This window comes from Mytilus trossulus, chromosome 14 (assembly GCF_036588685.1).
Source record: "Mytilus trossulus isolate FHL-02 chromosome 14, PNRI_Mtr1.1.1.hap1, whole genome shotgun sequence".
Taxonomy (NCBI): Eukaryota; Metazoa; Mollusca; class Bivalvia; order Mytilida; family Mytilidae; genus Mytilus; species Mytilus trossulus.
Window position 1 is genome coordinate 20,391,761 of NC_086386.1, and position 25,378 is coordinate 20,417,138.

General features: G+C 29.9%; 1 protein-coding gene across 4 annotated transcripts in view; it reads right to left on the bottom strand.

Moving 5' to 3' along the window:
- LOC134696479 (glycine receptor subunit alpha-2-like) overlaps positions 1 to 21,158 on the bottom strand; it is a 29,704-nt gene extending 8,546 nt beyond the window's left edge. The window contains exons 1-4 of one of the 4 annotated variants that reach the window (XM_063558315.1): positions 21,056 to 21,158; positions 6,443 to 6,548; positions 5,847 to 5,911; positions 2,834 to 2,901 (exon numbers count right to left, since the gene is read on the bottom strand). In XM_063558315.1, coding sequence (XP_063414385.1) covers positions 2,834 to 2,901; positions 5,847 to 5,911; positions 6,443 to 6,507 — 198 coding nt within the window. In that variant the 5' untranslated portion in view covers positions 6,508 to 6,548; positions 21,056 to 21,158. Of the gene's footprint in view, positions 1 to 2,833; positions 2,902 to 3,069; positions 3,138 to 5,846; positions 5,912 to 6,442; positions 6,549 to 16,496; positions 16,604 to 21,055 lie in introns of those variants that run through there. The other 3 variants (XM_063558314.1, XM_063558316.1, XM_063558317.1) reach the window with 3 other exon arrangements.
- Positions 21,159 to 25,378: the final 4,220 nt, after the last annotated feature.

Below are 25,378 nucleotides of genomic sequence, written 5' to 3' on the forward strand. Positions count from 1 at the left end.
AGATCAAATAACACAGAAAAAAAAGAACTATATGTCTAAGTAACCGTACGGCCTACAACAATTAGCAAAACCCATATCAACCTTGGACAGTTACAGTACAACATAACTATACAAATCATTTGAAAAAGGCTTAATTTATGTACAAGAATAAACGAAAAACAAATATGTAACATAGCAACAAACAACAATCACGGGTTTACAGGCTCCTGACTTTGGAAAGGCATACACATCATGTGGCGGTGGTGAAACATGTTAGCGGGCGCCCCCACTCCAGGGACAGTGTTGTAACAGTGTAACAACGTAATAAAACACTATAAAAATCAGAAGAAAAAAGCTGAACCTGATTTCTAGTAAGTTTTCTATGATGTATGATGTGTACTATTGTTTGTTTGTTTTTCTTTTTCATTTTTGTTGAGATCCTCGTCATGTAGACACAGCTAGCGCTGACTCATTGACGATGATAACTAAAATTTAGAATGAACACGGGTAATGTGCCAAAGAGATACCAACCCTACAAAAGAGCAGAGAACAACCCTAGGCCACTAATGTGTTTCAAATATCGTGAGAAATTCCCATACTGAACGGCGGGTTTCAGCTGGCACATAAACAAAAAATCTCACTTATTCTGTGAAAATGGACGTCTCACTAAAGTCCGACTCTTTTTTTAAAGTTCAAATTGTAGATATCCTCCTCAGAATAAGAAAAAAAAACATTTTAATTAGTTTACTTTTGATTTTAGAATATCTCTTTCCATTCAAAATTTACGTTACCAATTATAAACTTTGTAAGATCAACATTGTTTATGTCAGGGACTCTTTGTCTTAACTGTACGACATTAGTTTTGCACAAGACCATACGTTGATTCACAATCAATGATATCAAATTCCTTCGACATCTGGCGAATATTTATCTCATTATATTGACATCATACCACATCTCCTTATTTTTATATCTTAAAAGATCTTTATTTGGACTAACACGATGGACAAGTGCATACATATGTAAGTGTAAGGCTTAATCGTTAAATGGCTTGACGAGTTGTTAGTAAATTAAAGAGGGACGAACGATACCAAAGGTACAGTCAAACTCATAAATCTTAAACAAACTGTCACACAGAAATTAGTCTACCATGACTTCATGTCAATATTAATTTCGCAGATCATAAACAACAGGCAGAGAAAACCACAATCTAGATTCCTGACACAGACAAGACAGATAAGTACATAAGGTTTGTGGGTATCTGTCCCGTATCAAATCGAAAAACTAGCAATCAACAATATATCGAGAAGATAACAATCATTTCTATAACATTGGGATAAGAGACGACATAGCTAATTACTAGATTTCATCTTTCAAAAATAAAGATGGTATTTTATTATTTTCGGACAAAGCACAAGTATTTAATCGTAATAAAATAAATGCAAGAACCATAAGCAAAAAAAATCAGCAAAGATACTAAGGGGAAGCTTACAGTGCCATTTATCGAAGAAGAGCGGTTCGCTCTACAAAATACTATAATCAGCGATGTTCGAATAATAGAAGTTAAAGCCTAAATGAAGTACGAGGTCAAAGAGTACTAACATCCAAAAATTCCCGAACGTTTGGTCAGAGACATATAATACAATTATTATATGTCTCTGGTTTGATCAAACATTTATAATGTTTGATTCCTGGGATGTAAAATTCTTAGTATTCGAACAATTCAAAGTTTTACACTAGTAATTTTGGGGTCCTTTATAGCTTTTTGTTCGATGTGAGCCAAGGCTCCGTGTTGAAGGCCGTACATTGACCTATGATGGTGTACTTTTATAAATTGTTATTTGGATGCAAAGTTGTCTCATTGGCACTCACACCACATCTTCCCATATCTATGTATTTATCTCCGATAAAATGTTAGCCTTCAAACCTATACATTCTTTTCTTCTCTATTTGCTGTTGCTAACCATATGTCTTATAATATTATTATGTATGTCTATGTGAGAATAAAATATATATAATGATACAAAAGTCTCGTAGATATCATTTGCAATCAAACTAAAAACGTACAATGAAAATCACGATAATAAGAATAGCAATTAATTGTACAACATTGCCATGACAGACTATTATATTTACATGATAGAGAATGAGAAAATTATATTTCACTTTTCGACAATAAAAAAGATGAATGTACTTTTAAATATATACATATTAACATGAAATAAATATAGAATATCATAATATGGTTTCAAAGCGATTTAACGATAAGCGTGTAGGGCTTATACATTATGGACTATTTTTTTATTCTATTTGATGTTAGTTTTCAATTCAATAATAAAAAAATATATCCAATGGAATTTTCCCAGTTAATTGTGTGGTTTCATTTCTTGATTAAAAATGAAAAAAAGTTGTCAATAGATTAAAATTAAATATTGTTTTGAAAATTTTATGAAAATAGAAAAATCTATTATAATCAAAGTGTTAGATATCTCCCTAAATTCTGTACACAAAAAGTATTATTTAATTATTTTGATGAATGACCAATTTTCTACAGATTTATTACCTTGGTTGCCTACTTCACATTAAAAGCACAATTATGTGTTAGCCCAACGATATACTATCAGTCAATACTATAACAATAAGAATGAATTACAATATAAACAAATCATGAAAACTGCAAAGTTAAGAATAAGAATGATAACATTAGTGAAATGAATGTAGTAGTCAAGACATCTATATATTTAGTTTTAAGTTAACATTTTTAAATGATTTTTTTTAAAATATATAAATATCTTGACTTTTTGGAAATAAATAAATGTTAAAAGCAGTGCTGGTTCTAGAGTGTCTACATTACCATGGTGGAATCACTCATAGATGCCATATCAGATATGAATATCTGAACTTCACTGACCACGGGACCACCTATAACCAAGAAAATGTGGAGCATTTACTAAACTAACAAAATATAAGCTATAAATATATATTAGATATCAAACAACTCTTTTGTCATAAGCAATTAAAGACAGCATTTATAAGCACTGGTGACTACTCCTTTCTGGTGGGAAGTTCACTATGTGAAAACGATCTTACCATTGTAGCTTCACTGATAGATGCGATGCTAGATATATATATCTGTACTTCATCATTCACCGGACCATCTGCAACAAAATCTTTCAATTTTTAAAAGTGACTGTGTGTCTTTAAAAAATGGTGATACATGTAACAGATATTACAGGAACATTTCACCATTTACAATTTAAAACTTTAAAGGGACTTGCGTTCATATCAGAAGGTGATTGCATTATTAGGCTGATGTTCTAAGATAACAAAGATACATAAAATTGTATATGTGCTACATGTATAAGCAAGAGACTTGTATAGGAAGTAAATTCCAACATTCAGCATTTAAGTCTTTTCCTATAAGACTCTTTGAAAATGTGACATTTTTGTTTATCAATAAATCAAACATAAACAAATAATGTCGGAATTAAATTTTCACTTTCCTTAGCTTGTGGTATATACTGGTAAAATTTTGATATTTTGCCATTTTACCGCTTCAAAATTTGTACATGTAACGTCGTTCAATAAAAATATTCGCTAAAAATTAATTGCATTACAATTTTGCATATAAATGGGCTGTTATTTCAATCAAGTTGCATGGTTTAGCTTAACATAATAGCAATGGCTACAAGGCGAAGTAGTCTTTTAACATTTTCTACAAAATCTGCGGTGACATTTGTTAAAGTGAGTTACAGAAACTGTGGTACTTCCAAAATATAATGTTTTTTTTATCAAACAAAATCGTCTACAACTTGATATTGAGATTTTACTTCTCTTCGATGAACCAGTTCAATAGTTTCTGTCCATGAACTCGCGAAACTCAAATGAACTGATTTTATTTGAATTTCACGTATAATGTTAAACAAGAAGATGTGGTACACCTTTAAGACAACTCTCCACAAGTTTGTTTAAGGTGAAATTCAAGTCAAGTCCATAGGATTTGCATGGGAAGTCAGGAAAATACATGTATAGCAAGTATATGCATGTACCAACACAATTACTGTTGGTAATTTAAGTTTTCAAATTTGAAATCATTACTCGTCATTATTTTCGTAGACAAAATAATTCCTTTACTTTTATGGGCAACTATCGTTAGGATTTTATAGCCTATTTAATAGCCCTACTGATTATTAACTTCGAGAAATATACCATGCTAATAGAAACTACAAAGCTTCGCAAATTTAAAATAATTGCTTTAAGAAATTGATTTGATGTAAAGTTCTTTTGGTCTTGCTTTGATCATACTTCCGTATTACGTAAGACAATTAGTTTACAGCTTAATGACGCTGTTAAATAAAGGAACATTATGATAGCAGTTTAACGTACATAACTATTTGTATAATAACCACTAAATTCAATTTATTCGATCAACTTTAACAATTGCTCTTTTTAGTTAAAATTTAGTTACTGTTAAATAAATTAATATTGATACAAAAACCTAATAAAACCAGAAAGTATTTATAATACTTTAGAAATTTGCTATTTGTTTTACAGTATTGATGTTAGAATATAAGTTCAGTGTGAAACATTGACAATCAAAAATTCAATTTGTATTAAAAGATTCGTTCAAAAGAAGAAATACTAGGGCGTAGAAACAACACAGAGAATATGGCAAAACTAATCAACACAAAAGCATATCCTAAAAAGTTACAGTTACATATTATATATAAACAAGAGGACGATTAAAACGTTCATTAATGAAGCTAAAGATTGAACATATTTTCGAATTAGACAACAAAGTCAGCTTAAAATCTGATGGGAGATGCGTATCCAATAAAGTAAAGGATAATATCTTTCGTAAATTGTTGAAAGCAAAAATTTCCTTGAATAACTTTCACGTTTAAAAGCGTTAATCAAACATTAATTCATATTTCCGAAGAAAAAAGCTTAAATAACTTATATGTCATAATAAAAAATTATCGGCACAAAATAGAAAATAATTCAGAAAAGGTCCTAATATAAGAACAATACCTCTAGCATTAAGTACCTAAAATGGTTTCTAGCACGTTGTTCCTGATCAAGACTGTTTTACCTATCATAAATAGCTTTCAAAATAATATTAAAAAAACTTATAAATTGTAAGTATTAGAGCAATATTTTCTATAATGAATGATCCCATGGTTTTGACCTGGCTTTATTTTTTGTAGATCTTGTATTAGGGATCATTTTCTTCTAGTCTATTGCAGTTTTCAAGACAATAAACGAATACTGTGGATTAATTTATTTCCGTTGGTATCAATTTTGTTTGAATGAAGAAAACTTAAATTTTCGTGGACATTTATTTCTTGTCTATCTCTGCATATAAAGCCTATATAAAATATATAATTTATTGGACAAACCTCTTTACGGAAAATATTATTGCAAATTATAGGAGGTATTTCTTATCAATCTGAACATGTTGCCCTTAACAAATCTCCTCTCTCTATTATGGGTTTCAGGATTCAAGGCAATAATAATGTTCTATTTTTAATCAGTGGCTGGAACAAAAACGCAAATTGTATACAAGATACCATCAGGATCATTCAGTAAAAGTTTGGTTACGATTACATTTTTTGTTCATTTGTCGTTTGTGAGAGGATTGTTGTAAAAGTTTACGACAATAATGATAATCGCTAGCTAGATGACCTAAAAAAATTACGTCGATGTTGTACGCGGATAGAAATTATTCATTTTCGTTCTGATTAGTTGCCCTTGCAAATATTGTATTCAATCTTCCGCTGCATTCAATAAAAACTTTTAAAAGAATCAATTATCATCAGTATTCTCTTGTATATTTATACCATAAACTGTACTAATGAACTACATACCTTGAAAAAATGCTGGTGTTAGTTTTGGGTCATAGCCATCAAATAAAGTCCCAAGAACATATTCTCTGAAATTGGAATACAATTTGAAATAAAAGATCGATTATGAGGCTTTCTTAGATATATGTTTCCACAAACTTTACAGTATATTTATGTATCAATTTTACAATATTTTTGTTTATCTCAACTGCATATCCCATTTCAACCTGATTCTTTTTTTAATGTATTCATGTTAATTTTCTTTCTTAATATGTAGTCATTGTCAAAGATATGCAAGCGCCATTTCTTTTTGTACGCTAATTATACAAAAAACAATTGATCAATTAATCACAAGGAATATCAATATTGTGTTTATAGAGGTGTTGGTAATGTCAATTCAGGATTTGAAAGGAAGCAGATGAAGCAAAAAAATCAGTAAATTGAAAATTTACGACAAGCCGTGCTAGATTTTGACACCAAAAGAAAAAAACCCACAAAATAATCCACCGAAAAAATGTAACCCACATCCCCTAAAAAAAACCACCAAAAAACACACAACGAAACTAACACAAAGTTTAAAGGTCAGATAAACACTTTGAGAAGAAAGGGACTTGTCTTACCTTGTATTATTGTCAGATGCTATAACAGCGATGATTGTTGATAGTATCAATACAATTGCAAACATGATAAAATCTCAATTAGTATGTCGTCGATCAATAACCAGTACTGAATATATAAAAAACCAAAATATAAATATTTTTGTATTAAATATTCAGTGCATTCTTTGCAAATATTTAGGGCATTCTTTACAAATATTTAGTGCATATTTTACAAATAGACATACATACAACCCGAGTAGATATACGTTGCCACTTATCATTTATACACTGAAAGTTTAAAAAAAATATATATCACCTCCTATATATATGTATATGAAATAACCATTGCATTCTTTAAAAATCCACATAAATGCATCACAAGTAGAATTATAAAATCATAATTACACTGAAAACTTTAGATTTTAACTAGTATTTACCATGTTTATATATGAAGTTTTAATCAATATTTCGATATAAAAGTAATAAGAATTCGAGATTTCAAAATAAAAGTAAATTCACATGTACACATTATAGAGGCAGTCAAACATTCAAAGCTACATCTGCATATTGACCTTTCTATAATTATGTCCTTTCATCTAATTTTTAATTGCACTTTTGATAGATTCGACTATCAATATTTCTACAATGATGTTTTATAAGTTTAATTCTTAAGAATAAATATAAAAAAAAACTATGAATGTATGAACACGAGTAATTTACAAACCAAATACATAACATAAAAAGAAGACGATGCGGGATTATTGCCAAATGCGACAACTCACCACCAAGGGCCCATAGACCACAAATAATGTACCAGATATACTTTATTTTTGTCAGTAAACGGTATATATTAATGAGTAAAACATAAATCGTATAGAAAAGTATTAACGACATCGACATGGAAATGTCAAATTCAATTGCATACCTTTAACATTTATGTACTAAACAATAAACTAATGCCACATAATATAAACAGCAACAAACGACAACCACTGAATTTCAGGCTACTAGTTTGGGATAAGCACATACAGAGTGCGAAAGGTTAAACATTTTTCGGGCACTCAACCCTCTCAATATTACATAACAGTGGTGTAATCGCACAACATGTATTGTAAAAACACTTGCAAAGGATTTATTCATGAGATCGACGCAAAGCAAAAATCCCCCTACCCCATATAAAAACCACACAAAAAGGACACAAAAAACAGATATGAGAAGATTATTAGTTACTGAAAAGTAGTTCAGAGCTAATATCAACTAATAAAAGAGAGTCGGATTCGTAACATATAAGTTCAACAGGTAACAATTCGCATCAAGATATGTTACACTTCCGGAAAAAGTATTCCAAGCCCAATACTTGTACTTCTCATACAAGCCAAGTGCTTAAATCAGAATCAGCAAATGTTAAGTTTATGGTAAATTACAGAAATAAAAAAGAATGTCCAATATTTTAAAGGAGTATTAGATAACAAACGAAACGATAAAAGATATATTTAATGATAAATTATTTAAGTTAATTAATATTCTTCATACGATCAACTTGAAAGTATGTTCAGTATCGACAGTTTCTCTGAAAAACTTAAACCGAAGAAGTGAAATAAAGCCTTTTGTCTTACCACTTTTACGTACTAGTTGTTTTAAAGATTTTATCCAATAATTTAAAAGACAATCATATTCTACTCACAATAAGTCTCCATAAAGAAATATGATTTCATTATTATAGTTAGACGCATTTATATATATATATATATATTACCATAACTATATACAACAGACAGAGTTGATGGATAGTATAGTATGACGGAAATGAAATTCCTAATGATTTTATAAACCAGTAGTTTAGCTTATTGATTGAAAAACGAGAGTCCACTAATCACATATAGGTTATGGTACAATGCATAATACTGACATATATCACAAAGTACCTTTAAATGTTTAAATTAACATACAGAGTTTCACAGCTATACATGATACTGGTAAACAAATAAAACTAAACAGGGCAACTGAAAGTAACGGTGCTAATTAATAGACGTTTTGTATAAAATCTATTTACATAAATACAAGAAAGAAATATCGAAATGAATACGCTGTTGTTTGTCATAATCTTTCTACTAATTATGCTATCATGATAAAATTGAATACTTTACTAAATAAACGAAGTTGAAATGAAAGGCCAACTTATAGGACTAGAGACTTAGAAGGAAGGAAGCATTGAATTTGTTCGCTCTGTATGTTCTTATCCTTTACAATAATCACTAGTTTAGACAAAACGTGTAAATATCAAAACAATACAAATATCGACAAAAACATTTTTAATCCAACTTTAGAACTCTTATACTCTATTTTGTAGAAATTTTATATAATAAAAAAAACCCGTATAGACGTTTTTGTTCGAGTGAGTGAAGAGCATCCATTCTTTTGAAGATGAGGTGTTTATAACAAGATAAACCAAGTATTAAGACGGTATATACTTTAACAGTATCGGTAATTCAAACTGTGATGCTGAACAATTAGCCCAATGGGTTCTAACAAAGAGAGAGTATCTTATAAAAATAAAAACCATAAGTGAAAAACAGAGACCATGACAAAAAAGGAAACAAAAAAGGTAAAAAAATATGTCAAAACAATAACAACAATACAACGAATGGATTTAATACAAAAGTAGTTCTACGTGATAATTCATAAAATGAACTGTTTCGAAAAACGGTAGTGTTAACATAACTGTTCGATCAAGATTGAAGCAAGTGCATGTATCAGTAGCGTGTTTTTTTTACAAGTAGAACTTTATTTGAATTCACGTAATCGGTTCGATGACTACAGTTTATTTCTACGAAGTTTGTATAAATAACGGTTCTCAGTTACGTGCCAGTCTTTGTTAGAATCAGGCAATTTATGTGAAAATTAAAACATGATTAGAAAAAACCCACCGAGCAAATCATGCTATTTAATACTAACCATCATCCTGAATTAAAAAGTATTAATCTTTCGTTTGTGTGTGTCTGGTAATATCAAATAACTTGGTTAGAAAATTGGTTAGAATGATAGCAAATTGTAGAGTTATCTCCCCTTATTCGTTAATTTCTAGTGCATTTCAACCAAATTGTATCTTTTGTTACCAGAACAGAAAATGGAAATGAATGTTATTTTTGTGCTAAACTACTTATTATGAACTGAAATCAATGTCAAGTTGGGTGGGTTTTTTTTGTCATGTTTTCACCACTGCCTGATTCTTAGGCAGACTGGCACTTAAAAGACAAGCTTTACCAAATCCCCAATTTCAATTTGAAACTATACATTTAGCTCATCGGAAGGTATCAAGACCTTGTTGATATATATTTCGGGGCAACTTCACAAATAATTCAAGATGGTCTTGATGTATAGATTCCCGTGTTATATACACCACTGGGCCGATGCCACTGCTGGTGGACGTTTCGTCCCCGAGGGTATCACCAGCCCAGTAGTCAGCACTTCGGTGTTGACATGAATATCAATTATATGGTCATTTTTATAAATTTTCTGTTACAAAACTTTGAATTTTCGAAAAACTAAGGATTTTCTTACGCCCAGGAGTAGATTACCTTAGCCGTATTTGGCATAACCTTTTTGAATTTTTGGGTCCTCAATGCTCTTCAACTTTGTATTTGTTTGGCCTTTTAAATGTTTTGATCTGAGCGTCACTGATGAGTCTTATGTAGACGAAACGCGTGTCTGGCGTATTAAATTATAATCCTGGTACCTTTGATAACTAATTATATTGTTCTTTCGTTTGTCTTTGTTATATTATTAATATTGTTTTTACTGTTTGGTACGCTTTCTGTGATATCTATTTGACAGGGCTCGGTACTTATATATCCCGTCAATGTGTTAGTTTTATCTTTCATTTTGGCTGGTGAGTTTTGTATGTGCGACTCTGTGTTTCTTTGGTACATATGACGCGGCTCTGTACTTTTAAAGATCTCGCCAATATGTTATTGTTCTAATATGTGCCATTATGTTTTTATTCTTTTATAAAATTGGAAATGTACACTTTAAACGATATTTGTTTTTTTACTCATGTAGGGATATTAACCATAGTTGGATTCTTACTAAATACAAAGAACTTCTAGATAAGTTTCAATCTCTGTTTGTTTCTTAAATAAGTTATAACATACTTTTGATTTTTTAACCGTGTATACCACTATTCCCCATGTGAAATTATATATTTCTTTTAAAAACATTGAACAGCAAACTATTTTTCTATTTCTTCGTATGTGACGTTTACATTTTATTGTGCGAAAACACACGAGGCAATGTATGTGATTTCGGTATTTGATATTCGTTTTTTCTGTTACATATTTGTTTGTGATTGTGACACAGTGATGACTTCCGTAACCATATTTTTAATATTTTACCTATAACGTCTGTTTTTTGTCACGCATCGACTATGAATGTCAGTGCGAAACATAACGTAACGACTGAAGAGATTATCTAGCTTCCCAAATGTGATCCAGTTGTTTTTTAATCAAGAGATTTTAATGGTGAAGTAATACTCATCATTTCGTAAATATTACGGACGCCATCACGAGTTGGTTGACCGTTGTAGAATATACGTTATACAGATGATATCGAATATGTTCCTTATGTCATTACAACAATCCCTTTCACTTTTCACGAATGTGAGCAACACGACGGGTGCCCATTCGTTTCAGATGATTTGTCATTTGATTTGCCATTTGATCGAGGACTCTCCGTTTTAAAATTTCCTTGGAAATCAGTATTTATGTGATTTTACTATGTAGAAAGCCTCCACAAATATTGCTGTTTCGTTTTTAGGTTATAAAAATCAGGATATGAACCTTGTGTTAATAAATTCCATAAAGACCACTTACACTTTCACCTTGACAATTATCCGGATTAAATTAACAGGTGTAGTATGAAAATGACATAAAAGTTATATACCTTAAATTCAAATATTTAAAGGTCGCTTTTGAAAAGAGCATATAATTCTTATTTCTATATGGTATGTTTTCATACATGTACACATGTGCATTCGTGAGTATTGAAGCGTTGGATAATATCTAAACAACTCTTTTATATTATTCAATTTACCATTTTTTATTGAAATTATCAATTATCCAGTTTTAATGACCCATGCCAGGACGTTTTTGACAATGATACTTTGCTTTTTATACAATTAAAATTAATGTTTTCATTTGACGTAGTAAACAACCTAAAGACAGTTACTATGATAATAATGCTATAAACATCAGTTCATATTTAATTATTGCTAAAAGAAAAAAACTAAATACCGAAAACAAGATAAAACAAACTCAACTACAAAAGTTTATTATTTTTCTTTTTCTTATGTCAATTACTGAATTGAAATTAAAAACTCTGAATAAGTAAATGAATTTACAGAATGAATAAAGATTTGAATTACTTGATAGATTTGATAAAAACAACCTTGTACTAACAAAATATTTCAAAGGATATTCAAATTATCATTTAATTAGGAAGCACAAAGACATCAATAATCAAAAGATAAATTGGGGTAACATAAAATGTTTTTACAATAGACTGGTGAACTTATAAACAGCTTTCACAATACATTCAGCCTAATACAGAGTTCCAAACAATAACACAAAAGGTATAGTTATAAGCCTTCAACAATATATACATTGGCTAGTACACAGTTTTTCATCAAAAGCTTAAACACAGCTTTTAACATTTACAAGAATGGCAGACAATTGCAAAAAAAAAACCAGATTCCGACAAAATTCAGATGTCCGAAAGCACCGTTTTAAACTATATACTAGTGTAATTATACACAAAATTAAACAATTCACAGACAAACACTAATACACAGTATCCACAATCTGAGAGGTTGAATCATGTACAGTTTTTACAAACTGAAAGGTGATCAAATATACAGCATTCAAAAATCGCAAGGTGGACAAATATGTGTTAGACATTTTATAAAATACAAAGCTTTTAACCATTAACAGTTGAACAAATACACAGAATCTAACAAAATATAGGCGGTCAAATACACAGCTTTCAACAATTGATAGGTCACAAAAATCAAAGTTTCCAACAATAGACAGTCGAACAAATACACATATTTGAATTAAATGACTGGCTGTACATGTATCCTACACAAAATTAAAAAAAAAACAGGTAAACAAACACACAACTGTAAACAATATACAGGTTGACAGAAAATATAGTTTTTAATTAAAACAGGTGAACAAATTTACAGATATTAACAATTGACAGGAGGGCAATTACTCAGCTTTAAAAACAAGTGAAATTGCGAGCTCCTGCTCACTGATGATACCCCCGCCGCCAGTGGATAATATTACTAGTGTTAAAATATGCAAGTGTTTAGTAAACAGGAAGTTGTCGAGTGATGAGTCTGAAAACGCATCACACGGTATAGCTGACTTACATAAATCTTGAAACCAAATTTCAGAAATCCTTGTCTTGTAGTTCCTGAGAAAAATGTGACGAAAATTTTCAACTTAGCTACCATGTGTAAAATCATACAAGTGTTCGGTAAACAGGAAGTTGTCAAGTGATCAATCTGAAAAAGCATCACACGGTATAGCTGACTTAGATAAACCCTGAAACCAAATTTCAGAAATCCTTGTATTGTAGTTCCTGAGAAAAATGCGACGAAAAATATTCATGGGACGGACGGACTGACGGATTGACGGAAGGACAGACAGAGGTAAAACAGTATACCCCCCTTTTTTTAAAGCGGGGATATAAAGAGACAGTTTGAATAATTGACAGCTTTTAACAATAGACAGATGAGAAAATAAACAGCTTCCACAAAATACAGACAAGTTGACAAATATACAACTTTCATGTAGAGACTAATGCAACGCTTTTAACAAAAGCACAGTTGCATTTTATAAAAACAGTACGTATGTTGCATAGTCGTTTGTTTTTCTTGCATATCAGTGTTCTGCTGTTTTGTTGTATCCCTCTTATAGTTGATGTATTGTTCTCGGTTTTTGTTTGTTACCTTGATTTTTCCTCGAAATCGATTTATGACCTTTAAACCGCGGTATAGTAAGGTTTTCATTATTAAACACACGACAGCTAGCCTAAAAAATGAAGCATTAAACAATAGCTCATGTGGACTTATAGCTGACTATGCGGTATGGGTTTGCTTATTGTTAAAGGCTGTACGGTGACCTATAGTTGTTAATGTTTGTATCATTTTGATCTTTTGTGGATAGTTGTCTCATTGGCAATCATGCCACATCTTCTTTTCTAAATTATAAACAACCTTCAACAATAGTATATGTAGACTAACACATAGCCTTAAACAATAGCACACTTGAATTAATAAACAGCCGACAACAATAACACAAGCGGACTAATGAATAACAGCTGATCAAAAATTAAAAATTAAAAGTGTTAGTTTTGAAAAGCAATACAAATGTTCCAAAAAACGTAGCGAAAAGTAAGGGTGTAATATAATACAATTATAGCATTTGTATCAGGTCGATACGAGTATATATAGACATGAACGAAGTAGACTGATGACGAAATCCAATGTCGTAAAACTTCCTTAGGGCTTTAGGGCGATAAATATAAATCATCGTATTGAGTTTATACAAATGATACAATTAGTATGGTATAATTACGAAAACAATAGGTCAAAATTAGTGCACCAGTTCATATATTCATTCGGTATTTGTGTCAACTATTCTTAAAATAACTGTGCAATGTGACTTTTTATCTGCTGATTAAGGCTATCTTTGAAAAGAATTGTGGAACATTTGATTTTGTATAGTAACCGAAAATAAAATTGACCGTTCATTAGCTTATAAGATGGTACCGAATTAAACACCTTATTACTGACAAAACTAGGATTTTGCAGTTTTATTAGCTTTTGAGTGCAATAAAAGGTTTATTAAAAGTTTTTTCACGTTTTTTAGATCATGCACTAATTCCTAAGTTCAATGTATATCAACTATGCGGTTGAAAGAACGAACAGTTAGATGTTCTGAAATATAGAAAGGGGAGAAAAAGAAAGGCCTCATTTACTGAAATTTAATACATATCTTTATTCAAATTGTCTTAAAATATTTAACTAGAATGCCAAAAAAAAAAGTATGAAATGTTTTTGAATATCTTTTTTTTATCAATTACGGTGAACTATTTTTTTGTGATTTTTGTTATGCATGTACTGATTTGGTGTCCTTGATAGAAAACAAGAAACTAAAATTAAAATGATACAAGACTAACAAAGGCCAGAGTCAAAATGCGGCGGGGTTGAACATGTTTGTGAGATCTCAACCCTCCCCTATACCTCTAGCCAATGTAGAAAAGTAAATGCATAGCAATACGCACATTAAAATTCAGTTCAAGAGAAGTCCAAGTCTGTTGTCAGAAGATGTAACCAAAGAAAATAAACAAAATGACAATAATACATGAATAACAACTGGTTTTTGAATAAAGGTGGTTAGTTCCGATGCAAAGACCCTATAAGTGAATCAATATTTATGCCGAAATATGCAATCCTTAATTACCTGACAACAGTAATATAACTATATCCCTTCTTTATAAGTCTATTCAAAGGTTAAGTATGTATGCGAATCTGTGACCAACATATGCAATCTTTAATGACCTGACAACAGTATAGTGACATATCCCTTTTTAATAAGTCTATTCAAAGGTTTTATTAGTTTCTGAGGTGAATACTGACACCTTAGTGCTTTATTAAGAATAGATAACCATTTCATTCTTAAAAAATCAACATAAATTCAACACAAATAGAATTATAAAATCATAATTACACACTTGACACTTTTGAATTTAACTATTATTTACTCATGTGGTGGTTTTCAATATTTCAATACACTAGCAATTGGATTGCAAGATTCTGCAAAGAAAGTAAATTCACTTGTATATATTAAAGAAGACAAGAAGACAGTAAAACATTTAAAGCTACGTCTGCATGTGGACCTTTCAATAAAAAGAATCCTTTCATCTAATATTTTAATTGCACTTTTGCTAAATTCGACTATCTATATTTCTACCACGGTGATTTATACGTTTTATTCTAAATAATAAGTATTAAAAAACAACTATTGAACCGTGAACATGATATACCTACATGAAATACAAACTATGCAAAGTAGAATATGCGATATTATTACCAATGAAACAACTCACCACCACGCCCAGATACCGAAAACACTGTTCTAGTTAGCAACAGTTACTATAAGTTAATATACGGTTCTACAAAACATAAAACATACATTGCATAGCAAACCTTTTGACATGGAATTGTTTAGCGATTAAAATAGGAATTGTCATATCAGATTTATTTACTAAAACAAACAAAATATCATACACACCCAAAACCCGACAACAACTGCATTACAGGCTCCTGGCTTGGAATAAGCACACAAAGAATATGATGGATTAAACATTTAAAGGGCGCCCAACCCTATCATTATAATAGAAAAGTGGGGTAATCGTATAGTCAATATGCAACGTAAAAACACAATTTAAAATCAGTTGAAAAAGTATTCATTCGTCAGATCCACGCAAAGCAAAAATGATTAAGAAAATAAAACCAAGACATACACACAATAAGGACACAACGTACAAATATGAGAAGGTTATGAGTTACTTAAAACTAGTTCAGAGCAATGTTAACTAATAGAAGGAAGTCAGATTTGTAACATACCCGTTCAACTATTAACAATTGGCATCATGATATGTAACCCTTCCAGATAGTTAGAGCAGTCTAACTCCAAGTCCAATCTTTGTTAAACTCGAAAGTGCCACATTCTCAACTTAGAATCAGCAAATACCCAGTCTATGGTAAATTACAGAAATAGGAGAGTATGTCCAATATATAAAAAGATTAGATTAATGATTAAATGAAACAAACAACGATATATCAATTAAGTTAATATTCTTTATGAATATCAAGGTACTTTCAATGTCGAAATTTTCTCCGAAAAATTGAAACAGAAGAGCTGAAATAACACTAATGTCTAATGATTTTAACTAAATTATTTCACGAATTTGATCCAGATAATGTAAGAAATAATCATATTCTACTCACAATAAGTCTTTTATAAGAAATATAATTTCATCATAAGAGTTAGACGCATGTATACTGACATGTATATATCCATCACTATTTGGAACAGATCAAGTCGCTGAAGAGTATGATATTACGAAAATTAAATAACTAATGATTTTATAAACCAGTAGTATAGCTTATTGATTAGGAAACGAAAGTCCACTGATTACATATATTTTATGGTACAAAGCATAATACTGACATGTATCACAAAGTACCTTTAAATGTTTAAATTAACATACAGAGTTTCACAGCTATACATGAGACTGGTACACAAATAAAACTAAACAAGGCAGCTGAAAGTAACTATGCTAATTAATAGAAGTTTTGTATAAAATCTATTTAGATGTATACAAAAAGAAATATTGAAAGGAATACGCTGTTGTTTGTTCTAATCTTTCTACAAATTATGTCATCGTGAAAAATTTAAATACTTTACTATATAAAGGATGTTTAAAGGAAAGGTCAAGATGTAAGATTACATGCGTAGAAGAAAGTAAGCCTTGAATATTTTCGCTCTATGTGTTCATATTTTTTACACAAGAGTAAATAAGTTGGACAAAACAATTTCACATGTTAACACAATACAAAAAGATATCCAGAAAGACACGCAAGATATTCATGCAATTTGACAACTGATTTCCTAATTTTATATGGGGTTCTACACACAAGATGACTCCGTTGATGTTTTTGTCTCATACATGGAAACCAACTTTTATAATCTAACACTTCATTTTGTAGCTATATTCTTATAATTAAAAAAAAACCAACATAGTATTAATGTTCACTAGAATATTACAGTTTTTCATTCGTTAGATGTGTTTGATCTTTTGATCTTGCCATTTGAGTAGGGACTTTCAGTTTTGAATTTTCATCGGAGTTCAGTATTTTTATGATTTGACTTTTTACTGAGAGTGAGTCAAGAGTGAATGAAAATAGTTAAACCTGATGAAGATGAGTTGCATAACAAACTTTGTCAAATATTAATATTGTATATACTGTAACCGAATCTGTAATTCAATTTGAGATGCTCATCAATTAGTGCCATGGGTTATAAAAGGTAGAGAAGATGTCAAGGGATAAAACACTAAGTGGAAGTTTTAGACCATGAAAAAAGGAAAATAAAACAAATATGAAGAAAGCACTACATGTTTAACAAAGATTAAAACTCAACAAATGAATTCAACTTAAGGGTAAACGAATACATATTTTTCGGAAATAAAACCCCAAATGAACTTTTTTCTTTCAAAATACGGAAGTGTTTGCATAACCGTTTGATTAAGATGGAAGCAGGTACGCGTATCAGTAGCTTTATTTGATCAAGTACATGTACAACTGCTTTCAAATAAACGTAATCGATTCTTTAAAATTTAGAAATTTGCTACTTTCATCTTGGAGAGTACATTGCGTTATTTCTGATGCATTTGTATTTGTCCCTACTACTGTATTCATAGATTAAATATCACTAAGACTTTTTTGATATAAAAATCATTAAGAAAAACTCATCACACGTATTGCTGTTTCGTTTTGAATTATAGAAAACAGAATATGTACTTTGTTTTATTAAATGCCATAAAAACTACTTTAAACGTTCACATTGAAATTTATCTGGCGTAAATTATCAAGTCTAATATTAAGATTACATAAAAGTTATTTAACTTCAATAAAAATATTTGAATGATGCAATGAAAAGAGCATATAATCTCGTTTCTATATGGTATGTTTTCATACATATAAACATGCTGTTGATAAGGATGTGCATACGTGAGTATTGAAGCGTGGGATTATATCTAAACGACTCCCCTGTATTACTTAATTGAATATCTTTATTGAGATTATTAATTATTCAGTCTCAATGAGGAATGACTTTCTTGACAATATTACTAGGATTTTTATACGATTATGTATAACACTTCATATTAGTGTTTCAATTTGATGAAGATGACATTTCAAACAAAACCCTATTGACAGTAACCATGATACTACTTGTATTAACACTTAATCATATTACATATTAAGTACTATAAGAGATAGCATAAATACAAAATACAACTTACAGTATTCAAACGAAACATTATATTACATATTTTTATTTTCTGATATCAATTTCTAAATTAAAGTTAATAATGTACTTTACATATTAAACGACAATTGATTTTTATATATTTAGTTATACATTTTATAAAAATAAATTAGAAAAATATATAAAAGGAGTTTTAAATTATAAGTAAATGAGAAAGTAAAACTAATTCATAAGAGGTCTTATTAAAAACCGTCAACAAAAGATAATTTGAAAAGTTCAAAGATGATCAACAAATTATAAGTGGATTTATACATAGCTTTAAAAAAAAAACCCAGATAAACAAATGTACAGATGCCAACAGAAGACAGCTAGTATAACACGCAGCTTTTTAAAATTCATGGGTCAATATATACACAGATTAAAAAATTTAATAGGTGAACAGAAACACTGTATTCTACAATAGACAAGAGGGCAAATACACAGCCTTTAACAATAGAGAGATGGACAAATGCATAGATTTAAACAATAGACAGGTGAACAAAAACATAGCTTTAAACAATAGACATGTGAACAAAAACACAGCTCCAAACAATAGATCGGTGAACAAATACACAGCTCCAAATAATAAACAGGTAGACATATACAAAACTTCTAACAATAGACAGGTGATTAAAAAACATAGCTTTGAACAATAAACAGGTAGACAAATACACAGATTTTAACAATAGACACATAAATTACACAGCTGCAAACAATAGATCGGTGAACAAATAAACAGCTCCAGATAATAGATCGGTGAACAAATACACAGCGTTTAACAGAAGACAGGTGAACAAAAACAAAACTTTTAACAATAGACAGGTGAACAAATACACAGCGTTTAACAGAAGACAGGTAGACGAATACAAAACTTTTAACAATAGACAGGTGAACAAATACACAGCGTTTAACAGAAGACAGGTAGACAAATACAAAACTTTTAACAATAGACAGGTGAACAAAATCACAGCTTCAAACAACAATGAACAATAGACAGGTAGACAGATACACAGCTTTTAACAATAGATTTGTAGACAAATGCACAGCTTTTAACAATAGATCGGTGAACAAAAAAAACAACTTCATACAATAGATCTAGCAGTTAACTGACATGCCAGCTACAGACATCAATTAAATTGTTAAGTTATTTAACATTAATGATAGGCAAAATTGACTTCCATGCATTAAAGTAATGGAATAGTTCTTTTATTTGCTAGTATGTTTTATTTCTTTTCTTCAAACAAAGGAAAACAGAAAAAAGTTAATCACACATGATGTTATTGTTAGCTTCTTAAGTGGTAACATTAATATCAAAACTATTACTTTTCATTCTAAATTTCACGAGTTCAAAAGAACAATAAATAAAAGTCAATCAATACCAGATTCTGAAACTTATTTAAGAAATATTTCATTTAATCAATGTTTTTTTATTCAATTTATTAAATCTCATTTCTTTATTAAAAAGTCACTGTATGACAAATGTTTGCAAATTGAACTTAACTGTTATTGAGGGGACATAGTTTACTTCTATTAAAACAATGTTTTATCGGAATTGTTAAATTGCCCCATTATCACCCCCTAAATACTTGATATAAAACAAAAGAGCCACTAAAATTCGTTTATACTTTCATATAATGTGATGACATTTATTATAAAAGCTAAAAAGACGCTTATTGATCAGGAAACTTATGTTTAAGCATTATCACAACGTACAATGATTGATTATATTAATCTTAGTAATGTTTTGGGACGTCATTAACATAGGTTTGCTTCTGACACAAAACCTGCGCATACAGAGTTATGTGGAAGAGCGATTGATAATAGACAAGGTTGAGGTTTTGCAATCAGCATCAATTCTCTGGTAATATAACGTTAATTCTTTTTCTTAAAAGCCAAGATATTCCTACCCAGACATAAAGGATATATGATTTATTTGGCCCAAAGTATTAGAATATTTGGTTTGCAATATTTTCTAATTTTAACTGATTTGTATGCTCTTCTATCCTCTTATTCGACCACCACTGATGACCCTACGTAGAGAAACGGGCGTCTGTTGAACTATATGTATTACATCATCTTTGAATCTTGGATAAATTGTTTTTGATCATTAAGTGTTCACCAAAATGTTTTTAATCAAAGAAAGAAGAACATTTTGGTTTAATCATATATGCATATACATATTTGAAGATTTTATTTAATGCTTGTTTTGTATTTCTTCATTGCAATGACTAGTATCTCATTATGTTTTACTATACGTTTATATTTGTCTGGTTTCAATGAAATCACTTTTAATATGACTTGGAGTTCGGTATATAAGTTGACGGTTATTTCTTAAAAAGAAGCGTAAAACATAGAAGGATAACTAATTAATTATCGTAATAATAATTCCTATCTAACGTTATCATCTTCGTCTAATTTCAGCTAGAGTCATTCGTATCACTTTCGACAATAGTATATAAATCTATGTACATCTTACCTTGCATTCACGAATAAATTCACTTGACAAAATACCAGTATAAAAAGATAAATATACCATTTGACATCCTTTATAATATGCAGCTTAAACATTCATTTAAGACTTTGATTCGTAAAACTGGCACTTAAAGAAACTTTAGAACTTTAAATACTGAATAAATCGAAGGGCTATGCATTATTTATATTTAGTCATATCATTTTGTACTTTTGATATATTTAAACTCTTTCATCAAGTTAATATGAATAAGGCTGTATACCTTAAAGAAACTTGAAGCCTATTTCTTCTCAAAATTTTTTTAAATACTAATAGATAAGTGTTGTATTTCTTCTTAATGATTTGAATTGATAAGTGTTGATATTAAGACCAAACGTCAGTATCTTTTGTAGTATTACATTTTGAATGTAAAAATCACTCCTGACAAACATTTAAAAAAAGAACTGTTGCATGTAGCCCCTAATTATACTTTGTTTGAACTTAAATGCAAATAAATCCTGGTTTATAAAAAGGTAGATTTCTATGAAATGAAAAAAAATCTTAATGTAGACTTTTCAAAGACTAACCAGGAAGAAACAATACAATTGTTTTGTTTCATTCATAAGATATCAAAGACAATTATTCCATACAGTTATATAAGTATGTGTTTTGTGCCCTTTGCTATTTGGCCTTTAGAATGACAGCAACCATCTTAATAGAGGGACGTAAGATACCAGAGGGACAGTCAATCTATTAGTGACTTTGTTAATGCAATCAAATGCCAAAACTAATGAACTATGGAAATGACAATTATCAAAATCAAACTCGACATCCATTTTGACAGGAGAAACAGTACATTTAAAGTTTTACTTCCATTTTTTACATCTTTACAAAGTTTAGTTATTGATATTGTTGAACGGTTCTAGAGGTGTTGCAAACAAAAATAATAGAGCCATCCGTATGCCGTACTGGTATCACCAAAAATAATAGATTTTTTCCCTCAACAGACTAAGAATGGCAACTGATCAGTTAAATAGTCTAGTACTAATCATCTGCTGTGCTTACACTTTACATTATATATGAAACTGATATTTAGAGGCATAAGTCGACTAACAAAATGGTTTGGAGATTCTGAGTGTTGTCAGACATTAACAGACATGATACAGACAATATTGTGACAATATCACATAATCTTTCAGATCGTGCCAAACGAGGGATAAATTTTTATTTTACCTCAGAATGGCACACCAGAAATTGAATTCTACATTTTAGCTGTACAAATTTTGTACATACATTTGTAGTCTAGCTATGTAGCTAAAAAAATATAAATTATCTTAAAAAGTTCATACTCTTGATGATTCTGGTATGAAAACAATTATTTCATAATAAAAGATCCATTATACAAAAGCCTTTTTGAAAAATAAGTTATGTATATGAAGAAATTAAATAATAATACCAAATTTAGATAAATCTCCAGCTTACGAATGTTCGCTACTCTGTTTCGATATAATAAGCTTTTTAATAGACTGTAACAAATCGTTGGTAAATAAACGAAGAAACTTAAAAAGTATAAGGTGTGCGTCCTTGTTTTGTAGATACTATCAATTGACAATTTGGTGAGAAATGTGTCTTCATACATTTACAAAGTTAAAAAAACTTACATAACAAGGAATTTCAAAACTGTTTGATAAAGAATTATGACAAGAAGAGACGCGTTAGTGGGCAAAAGTTCCACTTCATTTATACAACTACACACGAAGAAATATCTGACAAAAAAAAAACCCCACAAGATTAGTGAGCATTCTTAAAAGAAAACAACCTTACATCAACAAAAAACAATGCGAATTTGCAAGGTTAAAGAAGAAATTCATGATATATTTTTGAAAGTAAGGCTGAAAAGATGTACTTGTTTTATGATCACTGTCCATATTAAAACCATATTTTAATGTTAATGTACCAACATTCTTTCCAATGAATATCTGATTTATTTACGAAATGAAATGAAATCGTTCGTAACCAAAAAATAACAAAACATGAAAAGTTTTATTCAATTAATAATTTTCTTTTATTGCTATGTTTTTCATCTTACTCTAACGGTATAACAAAAGCAAAACCTTTTCGATATTCATTATACGTACAACCAAAACCTTGATTGACGCAGTTTAATTTTCAACGCTGACTTTTTTATTAACAATTTTCAAGGTTGACTTTTTTATTAACAAAGTTGGTAGGAAATGAAAGGGCTAACAAAACCAAGGTCAAATGATTTAGTCTAAGTAACGACATTAAAAATTAATGTACATTAGCTGTTTGTACTTTTTCATCAACCGAAAAAATAGTTCCTGTTGTTAATAGGTAAGCAGTCTTTTTAAAGTAATGCAAAATTGTCAATAATCATTCAACACTTGTTATGAGTGTTATGGCTTGATAAGTTAATGAATAACAAGATGCTGTCTCTTAATTTTATTGGATTGTCTCTGCTAAAAATAATTAATAATAATGGTTGATAATGAACATTTACTTTTCATATGAGCAGCCATTACTTTTTATGATGTTCTTTCTCTGAAAAAATATTGAATCTTTGAAAAAGGAAACAATTAGGTCACAAGGAGTGTTGACAGGTAACTAATTAAATCAATTATATTCTGTTCCCGCTATCAGCTGATTGATATTAATACCGCAAAACCAAAATATCACCATGACTTTACCAAATACAAATGTTCCGTCAGTTTTAGCTATATTAGTCATTTGATTTTTGTCTTCATCATAAGAAACTTAACATATGTCCACAAGCTACAAATTTTACAATACCGAACATCTATACCTTATAACCAATTCGTCAACATTTTTTTTCTAACTGTCCCTCAGTGTTTCTTCCTTCGAGCGATGAGGACCTATTTCGGTCTAGATTTCTGTTATGACAAGATGCAAAAAAAGTGTCATAAATTCCTACAACCAAACTTGTTTGTTCTTTTTAATGGTCTCCTTTGAATAGGAGCTGGTTTTACTAAAAAAAGTGCTGAAATTTGTTATCTTCATTTTTCTTCCTTATATGATTTTAACCATTTGTGGCAATGATCTCTTTATTTGCTATAAGCCGTTGTATTTTTTGTTATTTTTATTTACTCTCTAACACATTATCTTGATGATGATGATTTTTCATCTGACGACTATGTTTTCTGTATTCAGCTTGCATTACAGCCTCTGAACCTTTTATATTAGTATATGAATGATTCTTAAGTTTTACACGTTATTCATCAGTTTTTATTTTGTTTCAATTCATCAACTTTTTGATTTTATTCGCACACTTATTTGTTGAGAAACTTCGTCCAAAGAATAGAAAATTCTCTAAAAAGCTACTTATAATGCTTGTATTTCAAAGTGTCCTGTAGGAAAAACATCTTCAGCTACAATTTGAATAAAATAATCTGCCAATCCCATGTTACCTTTTTTGGATGATTCCTTCATTCTTTATATCATATTATAAATATACAATATTAGGTCTGTTTCAGAAAAAAAATTTATTTTGTTTTTGTATAAGGCTGAGAAACTGGGGAAGGGCGAGGTTCTATCTAGCCTTTCCCCTAATTTGTGCCGAATACAAAAGAGTTTATAGTTTTCTGACATTGATCTAATATTGTTTTATACTGCAACTTAAATGAATACATAACTTCAAACTTATTTTCATACTTTTAGGAACCCCTGATTGTGGAAAAAGTTCTCCATAATGAAATTGATATTGCTCAAAATATAGCTGTGTTAATATATTTGGGAAACAGACACAACTAGTTGCAGTATAAACTAATATATTTTTGTTTAAGTGCTTTATCTGAAAGAACGCTAATAAACTTTCATTATTGATATTGTTTGAATCATTGACAACATCTACAAACGCTTCAGAGGTTCCTTGACTCCTGGGTTTACTCCCTGCAGGGGTCACCGTTAAAATGTTTCCATTCGAAAAACTGTCATTTATTTTTTTACATGAACAATGAAAAGAGGTTCATGATTTTTCCTCAATCGTGTTTCTTCTATAAAAATGCGGTGTCGTTTTTTGTCTTTTTGTCTTTTTATCATTTTGCCTTCTCCAAGTTGTCTTGAAATTTGTTTTTTTTTGTCCGTCAGTTTCTATCTCCATGTACATATAAATATCCGATATGTCTTTTTTGTATCTTAATTTTTGTTCCTTTTAAACAGTGAAGTATTTTATCTCTGTACTTGTTGTTTTTTTTATTTCTAAGATCGTCTTGTACATCACTTATACATTTACTGTTAAGTTAGTACTTCGATTTTTGCTGATTCAAAAATTAGTTTTCCCTCATTATAAAATATTAGATTTTGGTAATTTGA